At 45.2% G+C, this 12,460-nt stretch overlaps 1 protein-coding gene across 4 annotated transcripts in view; it reads left to right on the forward strand.

The window, feature by feature from the left end:
- dom (domino helicase) overlaps positions 1-12,460 on the forward strand; it is a 124,610-nt gene that overhangs the window by 45,500 nt on the left and 66,650 nt on the right. For all 4 annotated transcript variants that reach the window (XM_070534220.1, XM_070534221.1, XM_070534223.1 and 1 more), the window contains exons 13-17: positions 1,319-1,681; positions 2,826-2,962; positions 5,346-5,532; positions 7,958-8,155; positions 8,850-9,222. In XM_070534220.1, the coding sequence (XP_070390321.1) occupies positions 1,319-1,681; positions 2,826-2,962; positions 5,346-5,532; positions 7,958-8,155; positions 8,850-9,222 (1,258 nt within the window). The remainder of the gene's footprint in view (positions 1-1,318; positions 1,682-2,825; positions 2,963-5,345; positions 5,533-7,957; positions 8,156-8,849; positions 9,223-12,460) is intronic.

A 12,460-nucleotide genomic window follows, 5' to 3' on the forward strand; every position in this document is an offset into this window, starting at 1 on the left:
GAATGCTACGCGAACGACTCTTCAAGACAAGCCAAGCGGCCTGCACGCACTAAACATTCTTAAGTAGATGCCTCATTTCATTACTTTCATCACTTTCCGCACTTCCATGACAAAATGAGGTACAACCAAACTTGCCTTTATTATGGGTTGGCTTTATAATGGCTGATGTCAACAAAAACAATAAAGGCGCATTTCGATTATTTTCATCTGCTTTTGCACTCGTGAGCACGCAACAAATCGCGCGCGGCAATGATAGTAGCCACGTTTACTCTGATACGTTAAAAGTGTACCCTATTAAAAGTGTACCCTAACACAGCTAAGATATTCGCCCACCCTTAGCGGAAAGTAGTGAAGACAGATGTCGCAGTTTCTGCAGCATGCCCGTCATGTGTTTCTGTCACTGGCAGCTAAGCGCGCCCACCTATTTCTGTCCCCTCAAAGTGGACATGGCTACGTTATTGCCGCAAACTTGCCGATATTAACGATATTATTCATCACTAATACGGAAGAAACTGTTTCAATGCACGCAATGTACTCACGAGAAGAAAAAAAAATCGCGTTCGGCGCGTTCGGCTCGCTCCGCTAGCCGCCATTTTTGTTTTGGCGTCCCGCACCCGCAATCTCGCATCCCGCAGCAAACGCGGACGAAAAAAAAATTTTTTTTTCCCGGGAAATTTAACTCGCGTAATGATCGCACCCCTGAATTTGCTTCAATTTTTCTGACAAAAAAAGTGCGATCATTATGCAAGTAAATACGGTATATGTGACAATATGTTTCTATTTTGAATATAAGGCCTATTTTCGCTTATCTCCATTGATTCAGATTTTTTGCGAGCTTGCTTTAATTATTTTCCACAAAGGTTTGTAAAATATGTGTTCTTTTGATTTTGCTAATAGGGTATCAACGGATTCTGTATGATTCAAGGAGTGCAATAACGCCAACCCTATTGCTCTGCCTTTCTTAGAACACATGTTGCGAGGTGTTGAATTTGAAATTCGAGAAAGTGTTTTTTCTGTGACAAATTTTGTAGTCCCGCAACTCTTGTTCTAGGTAAGGCAGAGCAATAAGGTTGGTGTTATTGCATTCCTTGAATCATACAAATGCCATCGGTACGGTGTTCAGTAAAATTTCAGGAACTGATATTTTGCGAATCTCTGCGAAAAATTATTTCAAGAAAGGTCGCATAAAATTAGAACAGGAGGAGGTAAACAAAAATGGACTGCATCTTCAAAATAAGCAAATTTTTTTTTTCGAAGACTCCCCTCCTCAGAGTCCCAAATAGTTCCAATGGCACCCCTCCCCTACTTGTCCCTGCAGGGTTGGACCAAGCCGAATGCCTTCCACGTGTGCATCACCTCGTACAAGCTGGTCGTCCAGGACCACCAGGCGTTCAGGCGCAAGAAGTGGAAGTACCTGATCCTCGACGAGGCCCAGCACATCAAGAACTTCAAGTCCCAGCGGTGGCAGATGCTGCTCAACTTCCAGAGCTCGCGGCGTCTGCTGCTGACGGGCACCCCGCTGCAGAACAGCCTCATGGAGCTGTGGTCCCTCATGCACTTCCTCATGCCCAGCGTGTTCCAGTCCCACCGGGAGTTCCGAGAGTGGTTTGCCAACCCTGTCACGGGCATGATCGAGGGCAGCAGTGACTACAACGAGAGCCTCATCAAGCGCCTCCACAAGGTGCGTTTGATCACCTTCCTTGGTGGGCTGTGGATTTTTAAAAATTTATTTATTCGGTATACCTACATCGCCTGTACGGCATTATCGCAGGGGGGTTAAAATACAGGTGGTCACAATGGAAACATATTCAGCAACATCAAAAGAATACATCAGTAAATACAACATAGTTTAAGCACCGAAATTCGCAAAAGCGGAATAGAAACTAACAAAGTACAAAACAAAGTGAGTGACAAAGTAACTAACTAACAAAACAGAAAAAAAAGTAGCGTATGTGCAGAAATGAATAACAGAACAATCAAAGAATATGGCTCTCAATAGCATTTTCAAAACTAGAAGCTGCCATCACTTCATTAGGGAGCTCATTCCAATCGCTAATCGTGTTAGGAAAAAATGAATACTTAAACACATTGGTACGGCACTGATAAAAGGAGTCCAAATAGCCTCTATTCCCACGCTTTTTGTCGCTGGTGAAAGCGATGCTACGTGCGTTATCACCAGGATGAACTGGCAGCGAATGGTGTGTGATAAGAGCAGAATAGAATTGAGCAAAAGCGATTATTGTTGCTCCCGGATTCTCATGCTTGTGACCTTGGGCGACCAATCTCGTCGAGTCTCAACTGATGATAGCTTGCATTTTGGTGTTAGTTATTCCTTCTTGTCGTTTTGATGAAATGAGAATGAATCCAGATTTTGTGAAACACATGTCATTTTTAATGGTCAATTGTTTTTGAAACCTGCGACTGTCAGGGTGCCATTTGGTATGGCCTTCAAAAACCTTCAATTTTGCTAAATGCTTTCAGTCTTTTTTGCTTTTTTTTTGCCAATGCTTTTTTTTTGCAGTGATTCATTATACGGTTTGTTCATTGCTAGAGTCTGTTCTATTTGTTCAGCATTCTTGTTGTGGTTGGTGATGGTTCACTTGTCAAACGTTTCATGTGCGGTGGTACATTGGTTTTACAAAGCCATATTTTCCAAAGTTCTTGATTTTGGGAGTAAAATTTAATGATTTGTTGTAGTGGGTCATTTGGTTCTGCATTGTGGTGTGAAGCAATGCCACCACCTGATCAAAATTTGCATATTGTCTCTTGTTCTTGCTGAATTTATTCCGTACTGGGAGCCCTTACTGGTTTTTTTGTGTCGCCAGGTGCTTCGGCCTTTTCTTCTGCGGAGGTTGAAGTGTGAGGTGGAGAAGCAACTACCCAAGAAATATGAACACGTGGTGATGTGCCGGCTGTCGAATCGACAGCGGTACCTCTACGACGACTTCATGTCCCAGACAAAGTAAGTTTTCGTCATCGTGTAGCCTGCGAACATTTCTTTTTATTTACGCATGTGGCAACATTACTGTTCGATTGAAGGTTGTGCTGTAGTGGAGGTCAGTTTCCTGTGGCATTCTTCGTTCCCTCAGCAGCCAGCCAAACGCACAGCTATCGAGATATGCGATAACTCCTTTGCACCCTCATGAGCTTAGCCAGAAATTGATTTTGGATACCTTGGTAACAAAAGACCATGTTGCTAGCGTTGTACGAGCATGGACGGTGCGCGTTGGTTGTCACCCACTTAGAAGCAGCCAGGTGGTTGTGTTGGCTCTTTTACTTAAAAGCCACTGCACACAATTAATAAAACTGCACGACAAAGGGGATTCTTAACGATGGTAGGGGCTGTGGGCAGAAACTGGGATGGTGTTAGGTCAGGCATTCTTATTTCCTGTCTCATGGATATAGTTGCGAAAAGTATTTGCAAGCAGCTTCCTTCAGAGTACTAAGCAGTGATGTGTTAAAGGGACATTAAAGAGGAAAAATTGTTTCACGTGTATTGGCAAATTGCCCTCCTGCAGTACCTGAAATGCCACTTTTACCGTGCAGTGACGCTTAGTAAGCTAGAAATAGCGCAAAAAGGAAAAGACAGTTGGCGGCACCACCTACACCACGCCAGCTCGCCCGTGTCGTCATGGATTGGACTGCATCGTAGTGAAACGTATTACCACGAAATTAATGAAACTTGAGTTTCCAAAGAATACTTCAGATTATAAACAGGCTTAGTGTTGTTTCTCTTGAGTGTTCCTTCAACTAGTGCAACTCTGGAGAAACAGCTCACGTGATTGTGACTCGTTCTTTTCATCAATCTCATATCGTCACTCCAGAGGCACTGTGGATAAAGCGATACACCAAGCTAGTGTTTCTGTCTTCCTTTTATGCTTTTTCACCACTGGACTGTTCTTCTCATGAGAGGGTTCTTTTTATTTATTCAATGAGCAATCCACAGGCCTGACGCAAATGTGATGATTAACTTTTTAAATTTTGCACTGAACTGGCCTGTTTTGTTTTTATCAATAATTTGATTTTACTTGAGCCACTTCAGCCAGTTTCGTTACGTTACGTGTGGAAACTTACTGATTGAGGGGTGTCTGTTGGTTGGCCACAGATGCAAGACGAAGTCCCATGGTGGGATTCGTTTTCAACATGCTGCTGGTATCAATCTTTGTCCAACTCCATTCCTCAGTTTGCACCAGCAAAGAGTTAGTAAAATCTGTTCAACTGCTTTCGAAGCAGGCTTGCACTTCTTGCTTTTAGCAAGAACCAGGGATTTGGAAGTATCATTTACCCGGTCCTAACGAGCATGTGGTTTTTATCTATCAAAAAAACAACAAAAGTGGAAAACTTGCATGCCTTCAATTTTCCCAAGAAAATGAAACCTGTGTAATTTACCTTCACAGCATGCATCTTTACCCACAGTTAAATGTCCATTGTCATCACTGTCAGACAGCTCTTAGTCGCTGGCTGTGGACCACAACATATCTGTGTGGTTAAATGCATTTAATATTTTGCATTTCTAAAACAACTCTGCCAATGGGACGGTGGCCCATTCCTCAGCGAACCGCATCGCTATTTAGTGCTGCGACACATGCAAGTCTCCGAAATGTCAAAAGCATGACATGTATATGTTGCTACTAGCTGAGCAGAGAAGAAAGGGGGTTAACCGAGGGGCCCGATTTTTATTAGTCATATGATAAGAAGCCGACAAACACATACACCAAGGACAACATAGGGGAAATTACTCATGTTTAACAAATAAGGAAATGATAAATTAATAGAAATTAAAGTGGGTGAAATAACAACTTGCCGCAGATGGCAGGCGTAATGTGAAGGTTGTGGGATTGTTCCCCATCTGCGGCAAGTTGTTTTTTCACCCACTTTAATTTCCATTAATGTATCATTTCTTCATTTGTTAAGCATAAGTAATTTCCTCTATATTGTCCTTGGTGTCAGTGTTTTGTTGGCATCTTATAATATGACTACTAGCTGAGCAGGTGAGATAGCGTAGCTCTTGAACAAAGTTTCGTATTAAAAGCAGCACATCATTGTGGCCTACCTACCTGAGAATGTGTGACGACAGTGTCAGTGACAGTTGCTCTGACACATGCTGCAACGTGGTCTTGCTTTCGTATCCTCTTGTAACATGCAGGCAGTTTTCGGACCCCTCTTAAAGGGTGGGCACAAACACGTGGGCCTTGTGATCGAGTAAACGCGGTAGCTTGCATGGAAAACCCACTTGCCTTCAGCTAGCTGCATGTGTCGTTTGCCCGTACGTGTGTGTCGTCGCTCGCAGGGTGAGCAGCGGTCTGGTGGGATGTTGCACAGCTGTGCTGTGTGCGTGTGCGCAGGACAAAGGAGACGCTGGCCACTGGCAACTTCATGAGCGTCATAAACGTGCTGATGCAGCTCCGCAAAGTGTGCAATCACCCCAACATGTTCGAGCCGAGACCCATCGTGTCGCCCTTCCGCATGGAAGGGCTCGTGTATTATACTGCCTCCCGTGTATATGACATCTGTAAATATGATCCATTCAAGGTAAGCAGCAGCAGCAACCTGTGCTGTCCGTGCAGTCATTTCTTTCTTTTTCCTGTCTTTTGAGAAAAGTTTTGCTTGGCTCTGCTGTCTCAATTAGTCCGCCCCTTGTGGGTGGGATGACATAAACACTGATCCCCTTGGCAGTCAACTGGTGTACGTGATCAACAAACTTGACCCTTTGCTGTTTTGCACAATATGCACAATTACCCAATTAGTAGGTTTTTTTGTGCATCCAGACACCGCGCTGGAAACGCGCACAGATAAACACACGTTAAGTGACTTTTTTCGAAAAATTGTCTTATTCCTGATACTTTCAACAGTACTTGAGTGCCGTGGGGTAGCGCTCAAAGCAAGTGATATCAAGGTACGTCATCCAAAACCATTTTTCTCAAAATTTATTCTCTTGCCTCCTGCCCACCTTGTCCCGCTGATTACTTTGAGACTGCTTGATCTGCTTTACTTTATTTCTTGAAGTTTCTTTTTTTTTAATTCAGTGGCAAATACATTGCTGTCGAATTAAGAGAGATTTTGTATAGATGCACCAGCCAATTATGTTTGCTCAAAAGCAAACTTTTTCCAGTGTTGGCTTTTTTGAGAACTTGGAGTGCGGAGGCACAGAGGACTAATGCAGCACAGTTTTGTGGATGGAACTGCCACTAACATTCTTGGGTTGTTGCTAAGTATGCATTCCTCACAGCATTCGAATTTGTGCCGAGTAAATGACTTACTCGCTGTGAACAGGGTGACTGAGTAAGCTACGAGACAATTTTTCCATATTTCCAACGGCCCATGATGAATGGCCTCTTGTCCTAGCGTCACTGGCAATCTCAGAGGTCATGCTTTACCAGGCATTGCCACCTGCTTCGCAGTCCGTTGCCCACTTGGAGACGACAGCACACACTCGCTAATAGTATCTGTAGAGCAGGGTGAATAGGGTAACACCAGTGAGTTCTGCTTTGGAAAAATTGGTTAAAATTGGTCAAACTGCACTTACTTTCCTATTGCAGCGCAACATAGCTAAATTTATTCATAATTAGTGCTTGACTCTGACTTACCCCCGTATTCAGAAATGAATCTTAACTTGAAGATCACGCATGACTTAATTTAAATGACACCTGTCATGAATGCACCAAAGGAAATGCAATGAGCGTCTTGGGTGCGTTCGTACCAGGTGTCATTTATACCAAGTCAAGCATGGGCTTCAAGTTAAGATGCATTTCTGAATACCGAGGTTAGTAGTTGTAGATGGGGCATCACATATCGCTGTAGCTACTACCGTATCTTCACGGTATTTACACAACTGCTATGCCATTTGTGTCCTATGTTTGTGCTTTTTCTCCTAAAAGAAGTGTAAAGTAAAAATGGTTTGTAGGCTGCTTGAGTGAAGTCCTGAGCTATCGCCTTAGATCGACTTTATGGATGCCTTTATGTCCGTTCAGAGATTTTCATAATGTTTCTACAGTTAGTGTGTTTTTGCAGATGGCTCATTTTTATGTCCTTTTCAATGTTGTATTACTGTTCTGGTTGTTGTGTAGCAAGTGCTTAGCACAGCAGTTTTGCAGAGTAGGAGCTGCATGTCCATTGGCATTAGATAGCTAGCGCTATTGAGACATACGTTTTTAAACTGGCTGTGGTTTTGTTATTGTGGTTCAAAATTGCTCCACACCATTGTGAGAATGGGCTTGATCATGTGGCAGATCTAACCAAGTGCAGAGGATGTTTATGCTTGCCATCACTTCATTTGCCATAATATTTCACAATTGTTAGCTGCTATTTGTTATTTATAATAACAACAACAAAAAAACACCAATAGATGCAGCTTCTACTTGCAGAGACAGCAATGACGGTGACATGTCAAATCACAGAGAAGTTCGCAAGTAAACTTCGCTTTAAGATGCCCAAAATCGCTTGTGATGCAGCAAGCTGCTGTGCTCAAATGTTCCAATATTGGTTTTTCGTACAAGAAAAAAATGCCTGTCGGCAAGACCACCTTTCCCCTGTGCTCGGACCAAGTCTTTTTAATACCTGTGACAGAATGTTGACTGTCATTATTGCATCCAACTGTATTGTTGCTCATTGTTTTTGACAAGCTGAGTGCATAGAGCAGTGTTGTAGTTACCATAGAATGACAGTGATGGTGTGGTACAGATTCTAGCGAGCACCTACACCCGTCGAACTTGGGCTGCCTGCGTAAAGAGCCGCTAATAGCTTAGAGCCCTGAAACACCTGGACCTTTCTGGCATCACTTTTGGTTGAAAGTGGTGGCTGTTAAAGGGTTTAAATCAATCAATCAATCAATCAATCAATCAATCAATCAATCAATCAATCAATCAATCAATCAATCAATCAATCAATCGGTTGATAAATTGTATACACTCAGGATGCCTTTATTCTGCTCACCTCCTCTCCCCACCTGCCTGTGCAGCATGTTAGTTTCTCGGCCCTGAACTTGCTGCTTGCCGATGTGGAGCTGTGTCTGACAGCGTTTGCTGCACACCGCATCAAGAAGTTCCAGACGTCGTGCCACTTTGTCGAAACCATTGAGAGCCACCCACCCCCACCACCGAGGTGCCCGCCTGGCAAGATCAGGCTGCACATCCGCACATCGACACCTTCAGCCCAGGTGAGTGCGGTGTTGATGGTCGTGGATTTGGCACTGCCCTCTCGGTTCTAGTTGCTTACTGGTAAAGATGGGAACATGCTATGAAACCTTGTTAATTACTGTATCCACTCGCATAATGATCGCGCCCCTGAGTTCTGTTTTCAAAATTAGATTTTTTGCTATCTCGTGTAATGATCGCACCCCGAACTTGTCACAGCGATGTGTCGTGTGCCAAGTCTAGCTAATGATGATCGCGTTTACCATCTGTCGAATGCTGTCAAATGCCACGCGAACGGCCCGTGAAGACATTCCAAGCGGTCTGCAAGCACCAAACATTTTTAAGCAGATGCTCCATTTCATTCCTTTCATCACTTTTTTCATGGAAAAAAAAAAAAGCTACAACCAAACTTGCCTTGGCTTTATTACTTGCAGGCTTCATAATGGTTTTGGCCAATAACAACTGAAAAGGTGCCTTTCGATTCTTCTCGTCTGCACTCGTGGGCACACAACAAATCACGAGCGGCAACTACGGTGGCCACGTTTACACTGATACTTTAGATGTGCACCCTATTCAAATGCCGACGCTTGTAACACAGCTAAGATATTTGCCCACCCTTAGTGGAAATGTGCTTCATTAGTGTAGTGGTGAAGACAAATGGCACACTGATTGGCCCAAGTTTCTCCGCTGACATTTGCTTTCTGCATTCGTTTGCAGTCCAGTGCAGCTCGGGCAGCATCACCAATGGTGGCGGCCGGCCATCACGGACCTCACCACCAGAGGCTGGTGGCCGCATCTGGGGCTCACCACCACGCCGCGGGCATGGTGGTGCGGCCAGGCCACCAGGGGGTGCCGGGCGGCGGGGCCACCTTTGCCATGGCCCGCCATGGGGCCGTGCTGTCCCAGGTGCACCACCCTGGTGGTCTGCAGCAGCAGCCGCAGCAGCAGCAACAGCGTCTGGTGGTGGTCTCCACGCCGGGCACCGTGACGCCACGTGCGCACAGCCCAGTGGTGGCGGCTGCCCCTTCCTCTGCAGGCGGAGGAGGGAGCGGCGAGTACATGCTGCAGCTGGTGCAGAAGTCCAACACCCGTGAGTGCCCGTTGGCTGTCGCTCCTGCCACGAGTCTGTCCCTCTGAAGGGGCACCAACTCCCGTGTTCTTAGCCCCGTGATAGCCAGTGTGTATAACGCATTCTTGAATTTGATGCCCCTAAGTGTCGATATAACTGTGAGAAACGTTAACACAAATCCCGTGGTTGGTTTATTTCATAAGGCAGAGTGAAGTTTCAGCTGTGGATAGTTCAACATATCGCTAGTAATTACTATTGAGATCAAATTATAATTAGAATAACATTTGTTTTTTACACAAATGTACACTTGAACCTCGTTCATACGTTTTGGGAAAAAATGCAAGAAATGTACTTACTCACCAGGTACAGTCCAAAGTCACTAAAAAGTTCGGCAGACTCAACTGTAATTGACGTTTTCGTAATGCAAAGCATTGTGTGAATTGTTGCAGCAGGAGACGCCGCCGTGAGAGGAGATTGTGGGGCCTGAGCGGCTGGAGATGTGCATTGTCGTTTTTGTAATTTTGGCACGCTGATGTTTGCACTACTCTAATTCAGACCGAGTCTGCAGCTTCTTCAGGCAGGGTACTTGGTGTGAAGTTTTGATGTGCATACGTGGCGAGAATTGTTGTGGCACGAGAGACCGTTGCTCGGAGAGATTGTGGGGGCCCAAGCGGCCCCAGACATTGACATTTTTGTATCTTGTAGTAGTTTGAGACGGCAACGGGAAACAGAAAGGAAATTGTGCTGGTGAGCATGGGCACACTATGCTGCAAGAGTGAAACAAGCAGAACATGATGCTCACTTTGCACCTGACGGCGTATTTGGGTGATCGCCTATTAAAAAGGTGAAGTACGCTTCCAATGGCACGACGCCAACATATGCTGTAAAACAGATAGGTAAAGATGCTTATCGCATAGCTGTGAATGCAATATGCAGTTTCCCGTGAGGAGATTTGCTGGTACCGGAAGAGGAAACCGATTATGGGCTGGCATTTTCACACGAGATGAGCAGGCAAATACTGTCGGGAAGCTGCCAGGGCGGGTGCTTAGCACTTTGTATTACGTGTACCTCGCACCTTTCCTTGTTCAAATGAGATCGAGCAGCCGGAAAACGGATTGCGCGATTGCAGTTTGGCGATGTGCTGAACGTTAGCGCTGAAAGATCAGAATTCTTTTGGGAACGTATTACCGTAAAAACCGGAATATAGGTCGAAATTTTTTTCCAAAAATCATCGCGAAAAGTCGACCCTTGACTTATATACCGGACATTGGCGGAAAAACTACGGAAGTGTTGCAACAATGGGCGGATGAAGTAAACAGCCGCCATCGCCATCAGCAGCAGCGCGGCGTCAATGGCGGCATGGCGACGTTGTGGCACCGGCATTCTGCGTTTCCACTGTCGCAAAGTTATATTAATTAAAGGCTGCATTTTCATTTTGTTTCAAAATGAGCGGAAGCCGACGTCAATTCACCGTCGCCTTCAAGAAAAAGGCGATTGAGTACGCGGAAGCCCACGGCAACCTGGCGGCACAGTGCGAACTGGAAGTATCCGAAAAGAGCATTCGGTAGTGGTGGATGCAAAAGCAACGTATTACAACTTGCAGCAACCAAAAGAAAACGTCATTTCGTGCCGGATCGCAGCGGACTGCAGAACTGGAAGGCAAGGTTGCGGAGTCCGTCCGAGAGCTGCGTGTAAGATCGCTGCCTGTGACTGCCGAATGCATCCGTTTGAAAGTGGTAGAGATCGCACGCGCCTATGGACTGGGCAGCGAGAAACACTCGTCATCCGACTCTGATCAAAGGCGTTGCTCTGATTCGGAGTAGCGCTTGCGCACTTCGTGCCCTTCTGTGTACTGTACACCCTGCCAATTTTTAACGGTATCGCGCGACCATCGCGTGTTTGTCAGCACCTTGTCATCAAGCGGAGCGGCGAAATAGCGAAAGTAAGGGCATGCGTGCACATGCGCGGATCTCGTTTGTTTCGCTGCTCAGCGCCGTTAATAAGGTGCTGATAAGCACGCGGGTCGATGGTCGCGCGATACCGCTAAAAACTTGGCCAGGTGCACATGCGCGCAGCATTTAAATAAATACTGTCACCATTGTGCAACCCCCTGGGTCGCATTTGTTTCACGGTAAGGGTGTCATGTCTTTAGGTACTTTTGCCATTGAAAAATATTTTTTTTTTTTCATTTTGAGAATTCGTTAGTTGGGGGATCGACCTATATTCCGGTCCGACCTATAGTCCGGTTTTTACGGTAACTGGTAAAAAAGAACATTACTGTATTCGGTCATTTTTTTGTGTTCTCGATTGCGAGTGCTGGTGATGGGAAATCGTACGAAGTGGGATCGTATGAACGCGGTTCTTCTGTACTCCCCATGGCCAGAAATAAAGAGGAACAGTTTACACCAATTTTCCTTGATGTGGAACAGTGTTTGGGCATTACAGGGACATCATTACGACAATTAGTTGTTGCTCAATGCACTGCCTTGAATATATAAGTGGTAGGGCAGCGCCACCTCCTTGCTCAATCAAAAGTGCAATAAACTTCGCTGTTGATACATTTAGGTAGGTTGTCTCAAATCATCTTGCCAACTAAAGTGATGGTATGGGAAACAGAATGGCTTTATTTGTGGCTGCCTTTTTCCCAGCAGTGTGCGTGGATAATGTAAAAAAAATTCAGCAAGGCACCATATGGCATCCAAAACGAAGTCCGAAAGAGTTGATCGGTGACTGTAAAATGAATTCTTAGCTCGTCATGGCTATGAGCTATGTCAGCGACAATGCGGCTCGCTCCCTGAAACTCTCGATGGTGCTCATTATGAAATTTATATTTTGAGTACCTGGAAAATTAAGACTGTTTAAATTTGAACCAAAGTGACTATGTCGGGTAATGTTTGATCAGATATGTAAAAATATTGCGTGTTCTTGCAAACCTGTACTTGCGGACAACTTTTTTTGGCTATGAAGCAAAAGCTACAGGGGTGGAGCTTCTGCACATGACTGTGTTTGTACGCAATATGGTTCGGGCGCGCTCGGCACCAGTTTCCGTTTCGCCAACCTCGCCCAACCTCTCTAGTCAAGGAAGATACTATAATTCTCCATGAATCAATGTTTATTCACATACAGTATGTACCAAGTTCTGAACAGCCAGCATCGCAGCCTGTGTCGGAGGTTTGAAGCAGCCATATGGCGACGCACCACTGACGCTGCGGTCGGTAGAGCCGGCACAGCAGTCAACTCGCTCGCTCATTTATATGTG

The sequence above is a fragment of the Dermacentor albipictus genome, chromosome 2 (assembly GCF_038994185.2).
Source record: "Dermacentor albipictus isolate Rhodes 1998 colony chromosome 2, USDA_Dalb.pri_finalv2, whole genome shotgun sequence".
Classification (NCBI taxonomy): domain Eukaryota; kingdom Metazoa; phylum Arthropoda; class Arachnida; order Ixodida; family Ixodidae; genus Dermacentor; species Dermacentor albipictus.